Raw genomic sequence first — 14,966 nt, 5'->3', positions numbered from 1 at the left:
TTTCTTTTTTTTTTTTCTATATTTAAATTTATATCACGCAGCGATCATGTTCTATGCAAAAGTTTTCTACGCTTTTATATTATATTTTATTATAAAAGAAATTAAAATAAAATAAAATATCGAAAGTATCAAAAGCGTAATTTATTTAAAAAGTGTTTTCTTAATCACACTTTTTCGTCCTTGTAGAAAGTAATTGTCAAGTTTAGAACTTCCTACCTTATTCCAGAAGAATAATTCAAGAACGAGTAATTACGAGTAAAAAGTCAGCTTCAAAGCCGTGAGGAATAAGAAAAGAGCAGGGAAATGCAGCAGGGAAAAGATAGTTTCGTTTGTCGCGAACAAACGTTTTCCTGGAAAGTTTCCAATTTAATATAATATTAAAACGAATAAGAGAATCGGCACATAAGCGCGACGAAATAGAGAATGATTACTCAATGAGTGTTACGAATGTGTATTATATATGATTAATGTTTAATTTGTGTTATGAATTAAACGCGATAAGATAAATTAATTAGAAATAACTTTCGCAAAAATGTCTTAGTGAATGATTCGAATAAGTATTACAATCGGTGCACGTGTTTGAAAAATATTTTTAGTTTGTAAATATTTTCCTGAAAACTTGTTGCGCGTTCAAAATTGGGAGCATTCAGTTTCAGCATTCAGTTTCATCTTCAAATTATTCCCGTCTTCCAAGTGAATCGACAATTTAGAAAGGAACAGTTTATCAAATATTTAAATATTCGTATATCCTTTCCTTATATTTTACTTTTCAGATTAATTCTCGTTAATCTCGATACAGTGAAAATTTCATCGCGTTTTCTAGTGTTTCTCGCGTGGCTGAGCTTCACGTGAATACATCGATTTGCATCCGTGGACGCAACCATACGTCGTTTACACGTACGTACGTAAATAAACAAGTTCTTATTACTTTATATTTTATATAAAGTAAGATATTTCTTTGCCACGATTTATATTTGAATTTTTAGAAAAAGGACAAAACGTTTATTCGACGTACAGTTGAACATTCTTTGGACGACAATGTTAAAAATGAATTTATATTTATATAAATTCGAGAACAAGATTCATTCATTGTTGAAAAAGAAACACGATACTCGAGACACGTCTGCAACTTTTACTTTTTTTTTTAAATAAATTCCAAAGAGAAATCACAATTGAATTGTTATTTGAATTTTACCTGCTCGTTGAAATTATCATTGGTTATTTATCTTGAAAAATAACCATCTTCGATTACACTCGAGCACTCGCGCTGTCTCTTGACCTCAGATTAAATCAATGGTGGATGGTTGAATCGACCTTCGGGTCATCGATACGATAAGAAACAACAACTCGTGTAGCGCTTTTTTTCTCTGTTATTCTTGTTTTTCCTTTTTTTCTTTTCCGTTTATTTATATATTTCGATACAATGTTGTAAAAATTTATTCTCGATTGTTATTTCAAATCGAGCTTGACTTTCATCGACTATTTATTTATTAATCATCTATGATTCGCGAATTCGTATCACACAGTTCGATGTTTCGTTTTATCGATCAAACGTATGCATTTCCTATTGAATTTTACCGATAAAAAATCGATATATATAAAAAGTCCAATCCTCGCCAATTCTTTTATAACATTTCCTCATTATTATTACTATTAATATCTTTAATCATATTCTTCTCCAAATTCTAAATTTAATGTTCTTTTGCAACCATCCTTCTTATCGGAAAGCAATGTTGTATAATACGTTTCTTCGTTTATATTAAATATGATTTAGAATGTTAAAATAAATGATGCAACAAGCTTTATCGTACTCATCGAAAGGAACACAAAATATTTGATTAAAAATATGCGTGCCTTATAAAATAGATATAATAATTAAAATTATTATAAATAAATAAATTTATTTTCTTCCTGGAATAATAATTCGAGCTTCGTTTACTACGTTCACAATTATTATTAATAAAATAATAAACTGTACTAATTAAAAATATAAATGCGATAATTAACATTTATCATGACTAAAATATACGATTGTTACATTGAAATAAAAAAAAAAATATATATATAGATTATTACTACTCTACTCTCGTTAATGTATAGAAGAATTCTTCAAATAATCCATCTTAATATCATTAAGATTTAATACAGTAAATTATGATCCTTTTATCTATCGGTGCATATCCTTGCCTGGTATAGAAGCAAAATAAAAATCCACGATAAATAAAACGTTCGAGGATCCAAAAATTATTCGATCTATCGACGAACGATGATCGATCATAGGCAAAAATTTATCATTTTCGATGGTATCGCGAATCAAGCGGTATAGCGAGAGATATCTCGTGGTAGGGACCTGGGAACCAGCTGTTCTAATCTCTTTCGACCGGCATATCGCGAGTGGAACCGCGGTAGTAGTACGCTCAACGTCAGCGTGGACGTTTCCTCTCGTTTCGAATCTCCTCGCTTCCAAGATCGTCGAGTTCCTTCATCTTTCACCTTTTTAAAAAACGATCGTCGATCGCGCGAATGTCGGGGCATCGTGATATCGTGGTGGAACTTTCAAGCGATCGGCGGTGATTCGTCGTCGAAATTCCGGCCGTGTATTCGACTCGTGGCGAGACGGGGAACAACATCGGTGTGCACAGTGAGTTTGATTAATCAATCGTGAAACGCATTCAGCAAGATTTCTTCTTCCTTATTTGGATGAGTTTCGGGTAAGAAGAAGATTCTTCTTCTAGTATTCTTTTTACGATGATTATTTAAAAATAATATAAGCGTATTTGTAGAATAAAAAGTCATCTTCTCGATTCGCGTGTAAACGTTTACACCGTTGCAAAAATTGCTTATCATTTCGCTGTTCAATTTTTAATAGAACGAGTTAATATCGTTTCGACTAAAAATCCGGGTGACGAGGATAAAATCGAGGACAAAATATAAGATGGAAGAAATTTTCGTAAATACGCGCGCGGTATAAAAAGGAAAAAGAAAGAAAAGAAAAAGATGGATCGCGAAGAAAGTGGGGAACTAGAAGGGAGAAAAATTGGCTCACGATGCTCGGTAACGGTTTACGACAAGCTGGGAATATTTTTCTGACCCCAAACTGACAAGCTCGGCACAGAATGCCGCACACGAGGCCCGATTAAAAATGTGCTCGATAAGAAACTCGTGGAAAAGTTCGTGTTCCTTAACCTCCTCCACGCTGCATTTCTATTAAGTGGCGGTGGTAGCCGTCGGGAGGGACGCTGATCCAATTTACTTTTCATTCAGCGTGAGACCAACAGCAATTTGAAAATTTTCTTCACAACGCTTGCCTGCCTTTCGCGTTCAATCAGCTCGTAATTTATTCTTCGTTTCGTTTCGTTCCCTACTCTTCCTTTCGTCTTTCGTTTCCTATCAGTTGGAAAAAAGTAGAAAGACATTAGCGTAACGAGTTTCTTTCGAATACTTTTTACGGCAAGATCAAGCGCGTTTCTCGGAATTGTTAGAAATCGTAGGACGTTCTCGACGTTCTTACACCGATTACACCGATATATTCTTTTATTTTCTTTTCAAGAAAAAAAGAAAAAAAAAATTGACTTACATCGAATCATCATCTTTTGCAAAACTTGATGATGAAAGCGTCGTTTGGACGCGCGAGAAAAAGCGTCCGTATCTCTATTCCGACGGCACGAGCAGCGAGAATTTCGAAAAGAAAGTTTCGAAATTGAAAAAAAGAAGAAGAAGAAAAAAAAAGATTACAAAATCGTCGTTGGTCGTAAGGAAAGATTCGAGTAAGTACCGATTTATCGCGCGTAGTCGATTTCTCGCTAATTGTTTATTACTCGAATGGTCGTCGGATATAAATTGCATCGCGTCGCGACGTATTTTTAATGATTCGCGTATAAATAGTACACCATGGCGATAACCCGTTCTTTCTTTCTCCTTTCCTCCTCCTCTCTTCGCTCGCTACGACGATCTCGGCCGCGTTTTTATCGCGCTCCCGTCATCCTAGTTGTTCCCGCTATTCACCTTTCGTTATCACGTCAGGACCTCGATTTTTCCAAAACCGCAAGTGTCCATTACGATCACCACGCTCTATTCCTATCCTCTACAGTATCGTACGAAAAAAAATATGAAAAATTCATCAAACGTGGATATATTTCGATCATTCATCCCTACATTTCTTCGTAATTCTTAAAGTTCGTGTCCAAGTCTTCTATACGTCATTCGCTGTCCTACGGTAATCCTGGTAATTCGGATCTTACGGTAAAAAAAAGGGATGGATCGAAACGGATTAGAATCGAGATCGCTGCCTGCCTCTCCGTAGCTGCCAATAAACCGTGGTTGTCCACGGTTATTAACGCAATTAGAATAATCGATCGTCTAACGGAGTCTAACGGCCGATATCGCGGTGTAATGGCATTATTACGACGACGCGATGGGAATGATGTAAGGTGACGTGCGGCAATCCGTCGGGGGAGGGAAGGGAGAGGAAGGCAACGTTTCCTGCGGGTGAAATCAGATTCGCGTTGCCGTGCACAACGGAGTTGACGTACGGAGTTGTCGTCGTCGTCGTCGTCGTCGTCGAGGAAGGAACGAAGCGCGATTAAACCACGACGATTCCTGGTGATAAACAGACTGAACGAAATTATATTCGAACTCACTTCGGATCCGGAGGAATCCGTTTCCAACGAGCGAAAAATCCTGTCTCCGTCCAGAATAGTTTCCTTTGCCGAGTAGAGATGATTTCTAGAAACCCCATCGCCGATTTTTCCATGGAATTCGCGTTATAATCGAATGCACGAGTCGAAGATAAATCGATAAATCGAAGGATTCGCCAACAACGATCCTCCTATATTCCAACGTTTCGTTAATCTTATCTATCTTACGTTTGAAATCCGCTTTCTTCGAAATCCGACGGGAGTCGGACACAGTCTCTGGATCAACGATCCAGACCACGACGATCACCGCCACGATTTACAAGTTCAAGCCTTGTGCGTCTGCACAGGCGCCGATAACAAGTTGCATTGAAAGCCTATCGCCGATACGAGAGAGTCTCATTTTTATCGCGGTCGCGACGCTTCCTCCTCGAGAGTTCGTCGCGCGCCGACCGCGCGTAAACACTAGCTTATTATTCCAGAATAATATCGCACCGGGTAGATGGAGAAAAGGGAGATGGTGCTCGCGCCGATTTTTACATCTCGATCGACGACGAAACGAGGAAAGGGGAAACGCGGAGGAACGGGAGGAAAAGAGGAGAGAAGAAGTGGAGTGAAAAATGGAATTTCACGAAGTCGAATACGAACGGGGCGAAGCAGTCGACCAGCTGTTGACCTCTCTTCTGCTTTTGATCTTTGATCTCTCGTTTCAAGATAATCGTTCGCGTAGCTGATCGAAACGATACGGTTCGTAGACGGAGCGTCGATGGATCTGCAGACCGAACGAATTAATTCTCCGCGACGTACTGGCACCGATAGAACGGCGCCACTCCATTCGAACGCGTTCAAACTTTTCGCTTCATCGATACATCCAACGTTTTATCCTTCGAATTTTATTTATCTGTGAAAAGAAAACACTTTTTCTTTTTTTTTTTTTTTTTTTTCTCCCCTTACTTACGTTCTTCGATCTAAGAGGAAGCGACACGAATTCCATTCGACACGAGCCGGCTGCTGCCTGTCACAATCGGAAACGGAGGATTGTTCCGCTCGATTGGCTGGTAAACAGAATCATTATGTCATCCACAACTGGGCAGCGTGATAACGACACCATCGTGGCGTGTTTCCCAGATCACGTGTCGTGACTTTCTCCTCGCGTAACGTAAATTATTTTCACGTTCGAGATCAACGGTTTCCCGCTTCTCCCTCTTCGTCTCTTTTATTTTCCCATCCCACGAATCGTTTCTTCTCGTCGATAGAATCTGCGTCGATACGCGGTGTCTCCATGTGTTATCCGGCTGCTTATACGAGATTTATCATCGCGTCACGAAGATAAAGATAGAAAGAAGGAAGGAAGGAATTTATTTTTATCCCGTTCCGTTTGACGCGAGAGAAAAAAAAAAAAAAAAAAGAAACGTACGATAAAATCGAGACATTACCTGTTACCCCACGATACGCGATACATTTCGTTTAGATAGATTCACGAAAAACGAGTTGTTGAACGAGAACGAATTTACGATCCCTGATTGGCAATTGCTTAACGGAATACACGCGAAACGATCGACCCAACGATTTTCGGTATCGAGAGCGTTTGTCTTTCTCAACGACGACGGGTGCAACCGGTCGAATTTAACCCGTGTTCAATGTTTCAAGAGGGTCAACATTACTCGTCGTCGATCGGAACGCCGATTCGCTTCCCACCCATTTCCCTCTACCGTGTATCTATGCTGTACCACTTTGACCGCGATAACGGGCGAATTATCATTGTTAACCAGCTATTAGCGGCTCGGTGTCGTTGCATTAGCGTATCGTCGTCTAGTCCGCATTTGTTCAAACCCCGTTTAATCGCTGGCGTTTAATTAATAAACCATCGAAATCGCTATTTGTACGCATTATACGTAATTGTATCCATTTTTTCCTTCAAACGTGATTTCTTACCTCCCTCGGATTCTTTCTCGTTACGTTCCTTTATCTTTCCACCCATTTATCCGATTACAATATATATTTGAAAATATTTTATTTTCGTGCGATTAATTAACGAGCTTGTATCTCTTTTATCGAGGATACTGTATCAAGGGATACATGGATATATATATATATATACGTAAAGCATCTCGATTCTCGACGTTGAATCCATCATCCATGATCTTTTTGTCCTCGCAGAAAGAACGATTAATGGAAAAAACGAATAGATCGAATCATCTTTGTAGAAAAATTGTGGAAGATGATACTTTTTTTTCGCGTTGAAAGGAACGATCAATGATTACAAAAAAAAAAAAAAAAAAAAAAAAAAATAGAAAAGAATTCAGGGAATTTTTCGAGGGAACCGCAGACAAATAGAGTTAACAAGAGGCTCGTACGGAAGGAAAATTCTCTGCCAGCAATATCGTAACGTTATTAAGAGTGATCACCGACGTTGCAGAACTTTCCGCAGACGCAAGGAGACTTTTTCACGGACACAATGGGAACAATGAGGAACAATTTCGCGGCGGTCTTTGTGCTTCACATCCTGATGCACTTGACGAGTCAATCCCTACGCGGCACCAACGAAAATTCCTCCAAGAGAAACAGTTTGTCCGAACTGCGATCGACGCCCTCCCCGATCTACGAATGCCTCTTCCTAGATCCGGATCTGCCCGTTTGCGACGAGAAATTGTGAGTTACTTCGATATTAAAATTCTTTCCTTATTTTTTCTTTTTTCTCTTTTCTCTCTCTCTCTCTTTTTTTTTCCTTCCTTTGATCGTGCAAAGGACACTACGTGTTACGTGGTACAATAGAGTGACGATTCGCGGTAATAAAAAAAAAAAAAAAGTTTGGAATCGCGTTAAAATCGCGTTGGATCCAGAGAAGAATCGAAAAATTTGAAAAAAATAACGGATCGAAAGATTTCAGAGAGATCAACTTCATTTTCTTCGATGCGAATCGTGTATTTTTTTTATTTTTTTATTTTTTTTCTCCCTCACTCTTGATACCGGAGGAAATAATTATTTAGATGCTCGTCGAAAAGTGATATATACTATTTTTCAAATGATATCGTATTAAATTTATTATATAGCGAGATAGAGATATATAGCCATAAGTATTTACAATATGTGAAAAAATTTTGTTTGATCGTTTAGAATGTTGAAGTTGGCGGAGGATTCGTCGAGCGATCAAGATAATTTTGGTAAAAATAGTGGGCGACGCTCGACGAGAAACGTCGATGTATCCACGACGGACGTCATAGTGTATACCATTGAGGGTTGTTTACCGTCTAAGTAAGACTTCTACATTTCTCTATTCGATATTTATTTATTATATTCTTTAGACGCTCGAGAGAAATAGAGGAAAAGTATATATTTCTGAAAAATATTCGTACATTTCAGAATTGAATTTCGAATACCGATTATTACTTAACAAGATTATATATTATCCGAAATTAAATAATATAAGGATTGTTCAACGTTGTTGCGTTAGAGATAGAGATCAAATTACCCTGTGTGCGTTTCGAATGGAATTAAACTACAAAACGTCGTAATGGTCGAATCGTTCGACAGGATACCCTTCTCGATGCCTTCCTGCGAGGGGATTTCCTTGGACAAGATCGTGGATGTGCAGAAATTCCGTCCCTTCGTAGTGAAGGGAGTGACAAAGCCACCGTTCGTGTTCCCGAAATTCAATTATCGCGAATGGCAGCGTATGATGATGCGGTTGCAGAATCATGTTTCGCCAGAGACGCAATTCGTAAGTAATCGATTCGACTCATCTTGTATTTATCTCAACATGGTGGTAAAATTAAACGTTGCTCGATCTTCTTTCGTCATTCATTTTCTCGCTCATTTACTCACCACGCGTCTCTTTCTACTTCCCTTATCGAATTAATCAACAATTAATTCATAAGTTTCCTTCGAAATTCATTCGAAACGATCTTATTTTCCGCGCGATTCTCCTCCGCTTTCGATCATTCGCCGATATTCGACAACTTACTGGTTTCAGAAAGAAGAACAGCCGATCGGTACGTCCGAGGAAGCGGCGTCGTCGTCGTCGTCGTCGTCGTCGTCGTTCGTCGATCGATCCGTGGTTCAGGATGTAAGAAAGCAAGAGCTGATGAAGGCGGCCACGAAGAAGGAAATGATGCCGAATATGATTGCCGTTATTACGACCAACTCGAACGACTCGTCGCCGAACAACACGCGCATTCTTGATAATTCCAAAGTTGGGAAATCGGTGGATCGACCAGCGGCAAGGACGAGCGAGGAATTTTCCAATATCGTGTCGCGGCCGGCTTCCACCTCTGCAAGCGTAGAAAATCGATCGAGTTTCCGATTCCGTGATCGGATCGATAATTCGAAGGAATCGACGTCTAACGAGTCCCCCGATCGTCCCAAGTTCAATGTTGGAGAAAATTCCGAAATTCCGAATACACCGCCTCGCTACAACCCCGTCGTCCCTCCGGAGTTATCTTCCAACGAGCTTCTAAACTATCATAATTCCGACGAATTCTCAGAATCGCTTCCCAAAGGGAAGGAGATTGAGAGTGCGGTCGATAGTGGGATTGCGCGCGATTTCCCATTCAAAAGAATGATCGTCGGAGCGTTGAGAAGAAGAAGGTTACCGACGCACAACACGGACCAAGCGTCGAACAAATCGGACGATATATCGCGACCACGATTTCGACGCGGCCAACGCAATTCCAACTCTAATTGCGGGGAAGCAAAACGAGCGATTCGAATGTATTAAATTCGATCGGCGAGATGATAATATATTTGCGAATTTCCTCTCAAATATCGCAATTTCACGTAAGAACTGGAGGATCGCCGCTGCCGATTTTGAGAGATAACTCGTTTTTGTGAGAATGCTCCCAATTCCGATTCCTCGGACAATTCCATCATTTGAGTGGCAGCTGCTCGAACTGCTTTCGAATTACCACGATTTTCGCGATTATATTAAACAGCCGCCAATTTATTATTTACGTGTTTCGCTCGTTTTTCGATCGATCTTCGTGCACGAAACTTTTTTTCGCGAAAATTTTGTGGAAAATACAAATCGATGCCTTATAGATTCCCCTCTCTTCCGGATTATCCCGAGGAATCGAGTATCCCGAGTTTAATTTTTTTTTCCTTTTCTTTTTTTTTTTTTTTTTTTTTTTTTAGATGGAGGACATTTCAAGAATTTGATAGATCATTTAATTTATAATTGTAGTTTTTTTTTTTTTTTTTTTAATTTATCTAAGCGAACGTAAATGTCGTCCAGATGAAATTATCGATGTAATTATAAGTGTTATTTAAACGTAATATAATTCGTTATTTATTTAAGTAAATTGATCAGCATAACAGAAACTTTCGTCCATTTTCAGTTTCCCACACGTGTCATTTTTGTAGCAAAAGTTACTATTATATATGGTACTTGAAGTGTCCTTGACATTTAGCCTAAAATATTTCACATCTTTTTCGCATTCACTTTGTCCACTCTGTATATAAAACTCTTGCTACGCGTCATGCGTTAGAATTACGAATAATTACCAATTATCAATTACTTGGTTAACCAAAATGATCGAAAGCATCGAAAATCGCGGGAAAAGTCACTTCCTCGAGAAAAGCTATACTCTATCGCGACGTAGAGAAGTAAACAATGGCAGTGGAATCTGCTAACTCGTCCCCGATCTTGCTTGAAATTTAGAATGAAATTTGTCAACGAAGACAAGCTGTCAAATTGAAAAGAGATAGGGTTAAAACCGGTTACCAGAATCGAGAATACCGATGCTCCATTTTTTTTTTCTTCTTCTTCTTCTTTTCCTTCCTTCCCCTTCCTCGGTCGTTCCCCAATATCGGTCCAAGCATGGAAGAACGAAACGACTCGATGATGCCACGTTTCGACGTAACTTTTCTTCGCGGGAAGGAATAAAAATATATTTTTCGTTTCTCGAATAAAATTAAATAATTAATTTCGACTGCGTTTTTTTTTTTCTCGAGATCGTTCTCGACTATCCAACAACTATTCGGTTAACTCTAGAAATAGTACACAAATCTTCGAACGCTTGACAACAGATTTAGAATGGAGAACGTTGATGCAATTGATAAAATTAAATTTGGTACGAGTAGGGACAATTAAATTGAATAGATTTTCAAGATCTTGTTATACAATTATTTTGAGAAGCGTTCAAATCGTTGTCGAGAAGACTTATGGATATAAATCTTTGTGTATCTTTATCATCTTTTAAGAGATGAACGATACGCGAACGTGAATGGTAAGTAAGATTTCGTTACCTATGATCTCGTTCAATAATAATAAAAGTTTGCGTAGTTGATAAGTTGATTCGACGACATTTTATTTAATCGAATAGGAATATAGAATATAATTTTTAATTTAACTATGCACGAGAAATTGTGATTCTATCTCTGTAACATAAGCCGTCTACTATGAATAAAAAGTAGTATCCTACGTAACGAATCCTTTTCCAAGTTAACACTTGGAATAAACTTACCTATTCTTTGTAATGAAAAAAATTCAAACATGTTCCATCAAAATACATATTTATTCGTACTTTTATTTCAAAAGTAAAATACAAATAATAAAATTTCCAAAAAATTCCATACATCAAAATCAAAATCGTCGTTAAACTTTAATAAAAACTTATAATATTATATACGTATACGCTTAATCTCTACTACATTTTCAAATTTATTCGATATTTTTCGTATTTTTCTTAGGAAAAAATTGGTCGCGGATCAATTCGCGGACATGGACGTTTCAACCGATCCGTTTCTTTCGATCGGAACGTTACGTATTTGCGAAATTTCCGGCATTTTCGCGGTTACACTCGACTCTTCTACGGCTCCCTCCGACGATTCCAAGATCAACTCCGTCGGTGCGAATTGGTTATCGGCTCGTTTCTCGAAATTAGACGGAGAAACGTTACTTCGAATTCCGGGTTCGCGCTCGAGGCTCGAAGAGGAGGATTTATCGTCGAGGTTCGAGGGCGCGATACGCCGCGAAGCAGGAACGTGCGTGGTGGGATAATCCGGGATGAGACTCGTGGATGCCTGGTCAGAATCGGGATTCTTAACATCCGCTTGCTCCGCCGATCCTGCCACGGATTTAACGGAAAACGAATTTCCTGTGAATTTCATCACATTCGTCTGCCTCTCCCCGTCCTTTCCAATCACCGAGATACTCAGGGAAGGTGAGTATTTCGAGTCGGCCATCGATTTCGAAGCTTCCACCGCCGCGTTATTCTCGCACAATGGGATACCGATATCGGGTAGACAATTTTGAGCGACCAAAGTGGCTGTGAACGGAGCGTTCAGGACCTTTGTCACGTATATCTGTTTAGGTTTCGCCGTTTTGTCCAAGTGTGGAACCAAGTGTCTCGCGTCTCTCCTCATCTCTCTCTCTCGTTCCGTGGTTAACGCCTCCGTCCTCTTACCCGATTCGGACATCCTCTCATCCGTCGAGATATCCGTACCCAGGGAAGATTGGAGAGGGAACGAAGCGAGCATCTCCGAAGCCACGAATTCGCTCAAAACTTCCTCCTCGTTCGACGGAACGCTCGATATCGAAAATTCCTCTTTTTCTTCGTTCAAGCCTTTCCCGTGCGCGTGTTGCCCCGGCTTGCTCAGACCGTCCAAACACGACGATACTCCCTTTCCCGGTTTCACGCAAATCGGTTGATGCCATCGAACGATCTCTATCACGCGTATCTCCTCCTGCGGCTTATGGTGTTGATGTCCAGGCCAGAAAAATCGATGCAGGCTCAGATCCAACGCGTCAACGTTCCAAAATATTCCCACTGCCAACAAAAACGACGAAAGAATCTTCATCGCGAGGAACATCCTCTCCAACGACGAGAACAAGATTTTTTATTCGAATCGGTTTTTCACGAACAAACTGATCGACTCGGTCGAGTTGACGGACTGGTAGATTCTCGGACCGGGGTGTGGCTATTTATAGGCGGAAAAGCAGCCGAAACGTTGGATGGAAAATACCACGCCACCGAGGGATTCCATTTTCTCGACCAACCACCGCAACACACCTTTTCGGATAGGTCGACGATGTTTCGGGCGATTAACAGACCCTACGAGTATATACCTGAGTCGAAACCGATTCCACGGCACTTAAGAGGGGCCGCTAACGTCGCGTTAATTGCCCTTAAGCGTCACGGGCCGTGCATCTGTGTGCGGGACCTTCTTCAAGCGGACGAGATAATTACGAAGATGGAGCGTCGCTAATGCGAACGTGCATTTCTGAAATGCTTCTTTCACCATGCTCCTTCTTCCATGCGCATTTAATCGCAGCGTTTATTTTTGGGATACGCGTGAGAAATTACACTCGTGTTCGTTTCCCAATTAATTTTCCCACAAACCGTAATCAGACGTAATTTCTAATTTGATTAATCATTTTCATTCTCTCTCGCAACAGCTGAAAGCACGCCACGTCTTTTAAGTACGATACGATCTTTTCACGACACCATCGGGCAATTTTTAAAAAAAAACAGTTTAAAATTTCTCCTCTTAAGAGAAAGATCAATTCCGTTACGGTAAACTTAAGAATGAAAATTCCAAAAACGAGTATCGGGGGAACGGGACAAAAGGAAGGAGAAGATAGAGAGAGAGAGAGAGAAGAAACTCGGGCACACCTGAGTCGGATTCCTGCTAACCATTAATTCAGCCCCTTCCATCGGATCCTTTTCCGTAGGAGGAGAAGGGGGCACGAGGAAAGGAGAGGATACGAAAAGGAGAAGAATAGCGGAGGTGGGCGAGCGTGGAGATTTCTTGAACGGCGACGAGGATACGACGATCGTGCGATGCGGTATAGAGCGGAGGCTGCGGTTAGAAAGGTTTAAAGCCGGGTCCACAGTGTCGCGGCGCAGCTCGCTATGGCCGCATACCACCTGACCATCTACGCCCAACGATACACACAACCTGTCCGGCATCGTGCATCGCGTCCGCGTACTCACGGTGCCGTACGTCTGACCGACTGGTACCAGTACGGTACCAGTTGCCCTGCAGCCAGCCACCCAGCTGCGCGCGCGCGCGTTTCTCTCGTCTGAACATCGCCATCGTCTCGCCGATCCCATGATTCGATCGATACGTTCCATCTCCAAAGAATACCATCGACCGAGAGCCGAAGCGTCGTTTCGTCGGAGCAAAGGAATTTCCACATTTACCGAGTGAAATTGCCAGCTTCTCCACCCGCACGAGCAAGAGAGGTACGTGCGCTCGAGAGCCATCTCGACTCTGGAAACGTTGAGACAAGTTTGCGCGCAACTTTCCAAGCTTGTCCGTGATCGAATTCCGTTCGGATTGACCGAGTGTCCCGGTGTCAGGTTCGTTCGACACTTTATCTCTGCTCTCGCTTCGTGAACTTGAATTCACGAGGGAGCAGGCTGTTGCGGCCAGCCAACGTCTTGCTCTTTCCGACCGGCTCCCCGAACTTTTCTTCTTCTTCTCTTCTGTTTCCAACGGAATTTTCCGAAATTTTATCGTATTCATCGCTACGGATTACGGTAACGTTCGAATCCAGGTATGGTAATGTTATGTACTACACTTCAACCTTTTCAGAATTTACAGTTATGGGATACGATACGACGTTTAAGTCCTTCCTACCATTTATTACCAATAATATTTACGATCGGATGGAAAAAGACATTGTTGGGTTGAGTTTATTAAGATTCGATTTATGGACTTTTCCTGGCTAATATTTCTACTTATGGATTATAGTATTGAATTTGAGAATCCGAGAATTGGAGGCCTTTTCGAACGGACGGCATTTGTCGTCCGTAGTAGAAGAGGATAATAAAAATATCGTAGTTATTTTGAATTTACGAACGCGTTCGTTCGAATTTTTGAAACTCGTTTACCGTTTATCCGTGACAAAATATTTTTTACAAAAAGGTGTGGCTCGCATTCCGTTTCGAATTGTCCGATGGCTGTAAAACTTCGTTTCTCTCCATTCCATATACCGTATCGCGCGTATTATAATGGTCGAAACTCTAGGCGTGTCAAGGCGTTTGAACAAATATTCCATCGATACGAATTCTAAAACCTGATACACACGCGCGTACGTAATCTCGTTACGACTTTGACTATGTTATTTTTAGTTTCTTCCGTAATGCGCATCATCTTTAATATAGTTTCGCAAAATTACGTGTCAATTAAAGTCAACTTATTGGTTCGAATTACATTCGCATTTTCCGGAGGATAATTTTTCATTCCGAAGACGCTTACATTAATCCGTAATTGCACACGGCAAAGTTCAAGTAACCTCGTTTCCATTCCGAGCATTTCGGTATTTTGAGCATATTTTCCATAAAATTTTTACGACCTTTTCGCGGAACGATGACGAGGATCACGGCT

At 40.5% G+C, this 14,966-nt stretch overlaps 2 protein-coding genes across 3 annotated transcripts; one reads left to right on the top strand and one right to left on the bottom strand.

The window, feature by feature from the left end:
• Window positions 1-779: 779 nt before the first annotated feature.
• LOC122715494 lies at window positions 780-10,762 on the top strand. Of its 2 annotated transcripts, none has more exons than XM_043937726.1 (5): window positions 780-901; window positions 7,054-7,286; window positions 7,752-7,889; window positions 8,169-8,355; window positions 8,608-10,762. In XM_043937726.1, the coding sequence occupies exons 2-5, from the start codon at window positions 7,093-7,095 to the stop codon at window positions 9,349-9,351; spliced, it is 1,263 nt and encodes a 420-aa protein (XP_043793661.1). In that variant the 5' UTR covers window positions 780-901; window positions 7,054-7,092; the 3' UTR covers window positions 9,352-10,762. The 2 variants fall into 2 exon arrangements, with proteins under 2 accessions (XP_043793661.1, XP_043793660.1); XM_043937725.1 differs by lacking the exon at window positions 780-901 and adding an exon at window positions 2,417-2,711.
• Window positions 10,763-11,284: 522 nt separating this feature from the next.
• LOC122715488 lies at window positions 11,285-12,947 on the bottom strand. Its single transcript, XM_043937716.1, has one exon. The coding sequence runs from the start codon at window positions 12,441-12,443 to the stop codon at window positions 11,340-11,342; it is 1,104 nt and encodes a 367-aa protein (XP_043793651.1). The 5' UTR covers window positions 12,444-12,947; the 3' UTR covers window positions 11,285-11,339.
• Between the last annotated feature and the right edge of the window lie 2,019 nt (window positions 12,948-14,966).

Source organism: Apis laboriosa, unplaced genomic scaffold (genome assembly GCF_014066325.1).
Source record: "Apis laboriosa isolate Shangri-la unplaced genomic scaffold, ASM1406632v1 scaffold366_cov156, whole genome shotgun sequence".
In the NCBI taxonomy this organism is placed as follows: domain Eukaryota; kingdom Metazoa; phylum Arthropoda; class Insecta; order Hymenoptera; family Apidae; genus Apis; species Apis laboriosa.
The sequence above is the reverse complement of the archived record's forward strand: the minus strand, read 5'-3'. Positions and strand labels throughout refer to the sequence as shown.

Excerpts from the sequence above, each read along its gene's own strand:
- LOC122715494 (XM_043937726.1), top strand. The coding sequence starts at position 7,093 with ATGGGAACAATGAGGAACAATTTCGCGGCGGTCTTTGTGCTTCACATC. Across the intron at positions 7,890-8,168 it reads GAGGGTTGTTTACCGTCTAA|GATACCCTTCTCGATGCCTT; the intron begins GTAAGACTTCTA and ends ATCGTTCGACAG. Across the intron at positions 8,356-8,607 it reads TTTCGCCAGAGACGCAATTC|AAAGAAGAACAGCCGATCGG; the intron begins GTAAGTAATCGA and ends TACTGGTTTCAG.
- LOC122715488 (XM_043937716.1), bottom strand. The coding sequence starts at position 12,443 with ATGTTCCTCGCGATGAAGATTCTTTCGTCGTTTTTGTTGGCAGTGGGA.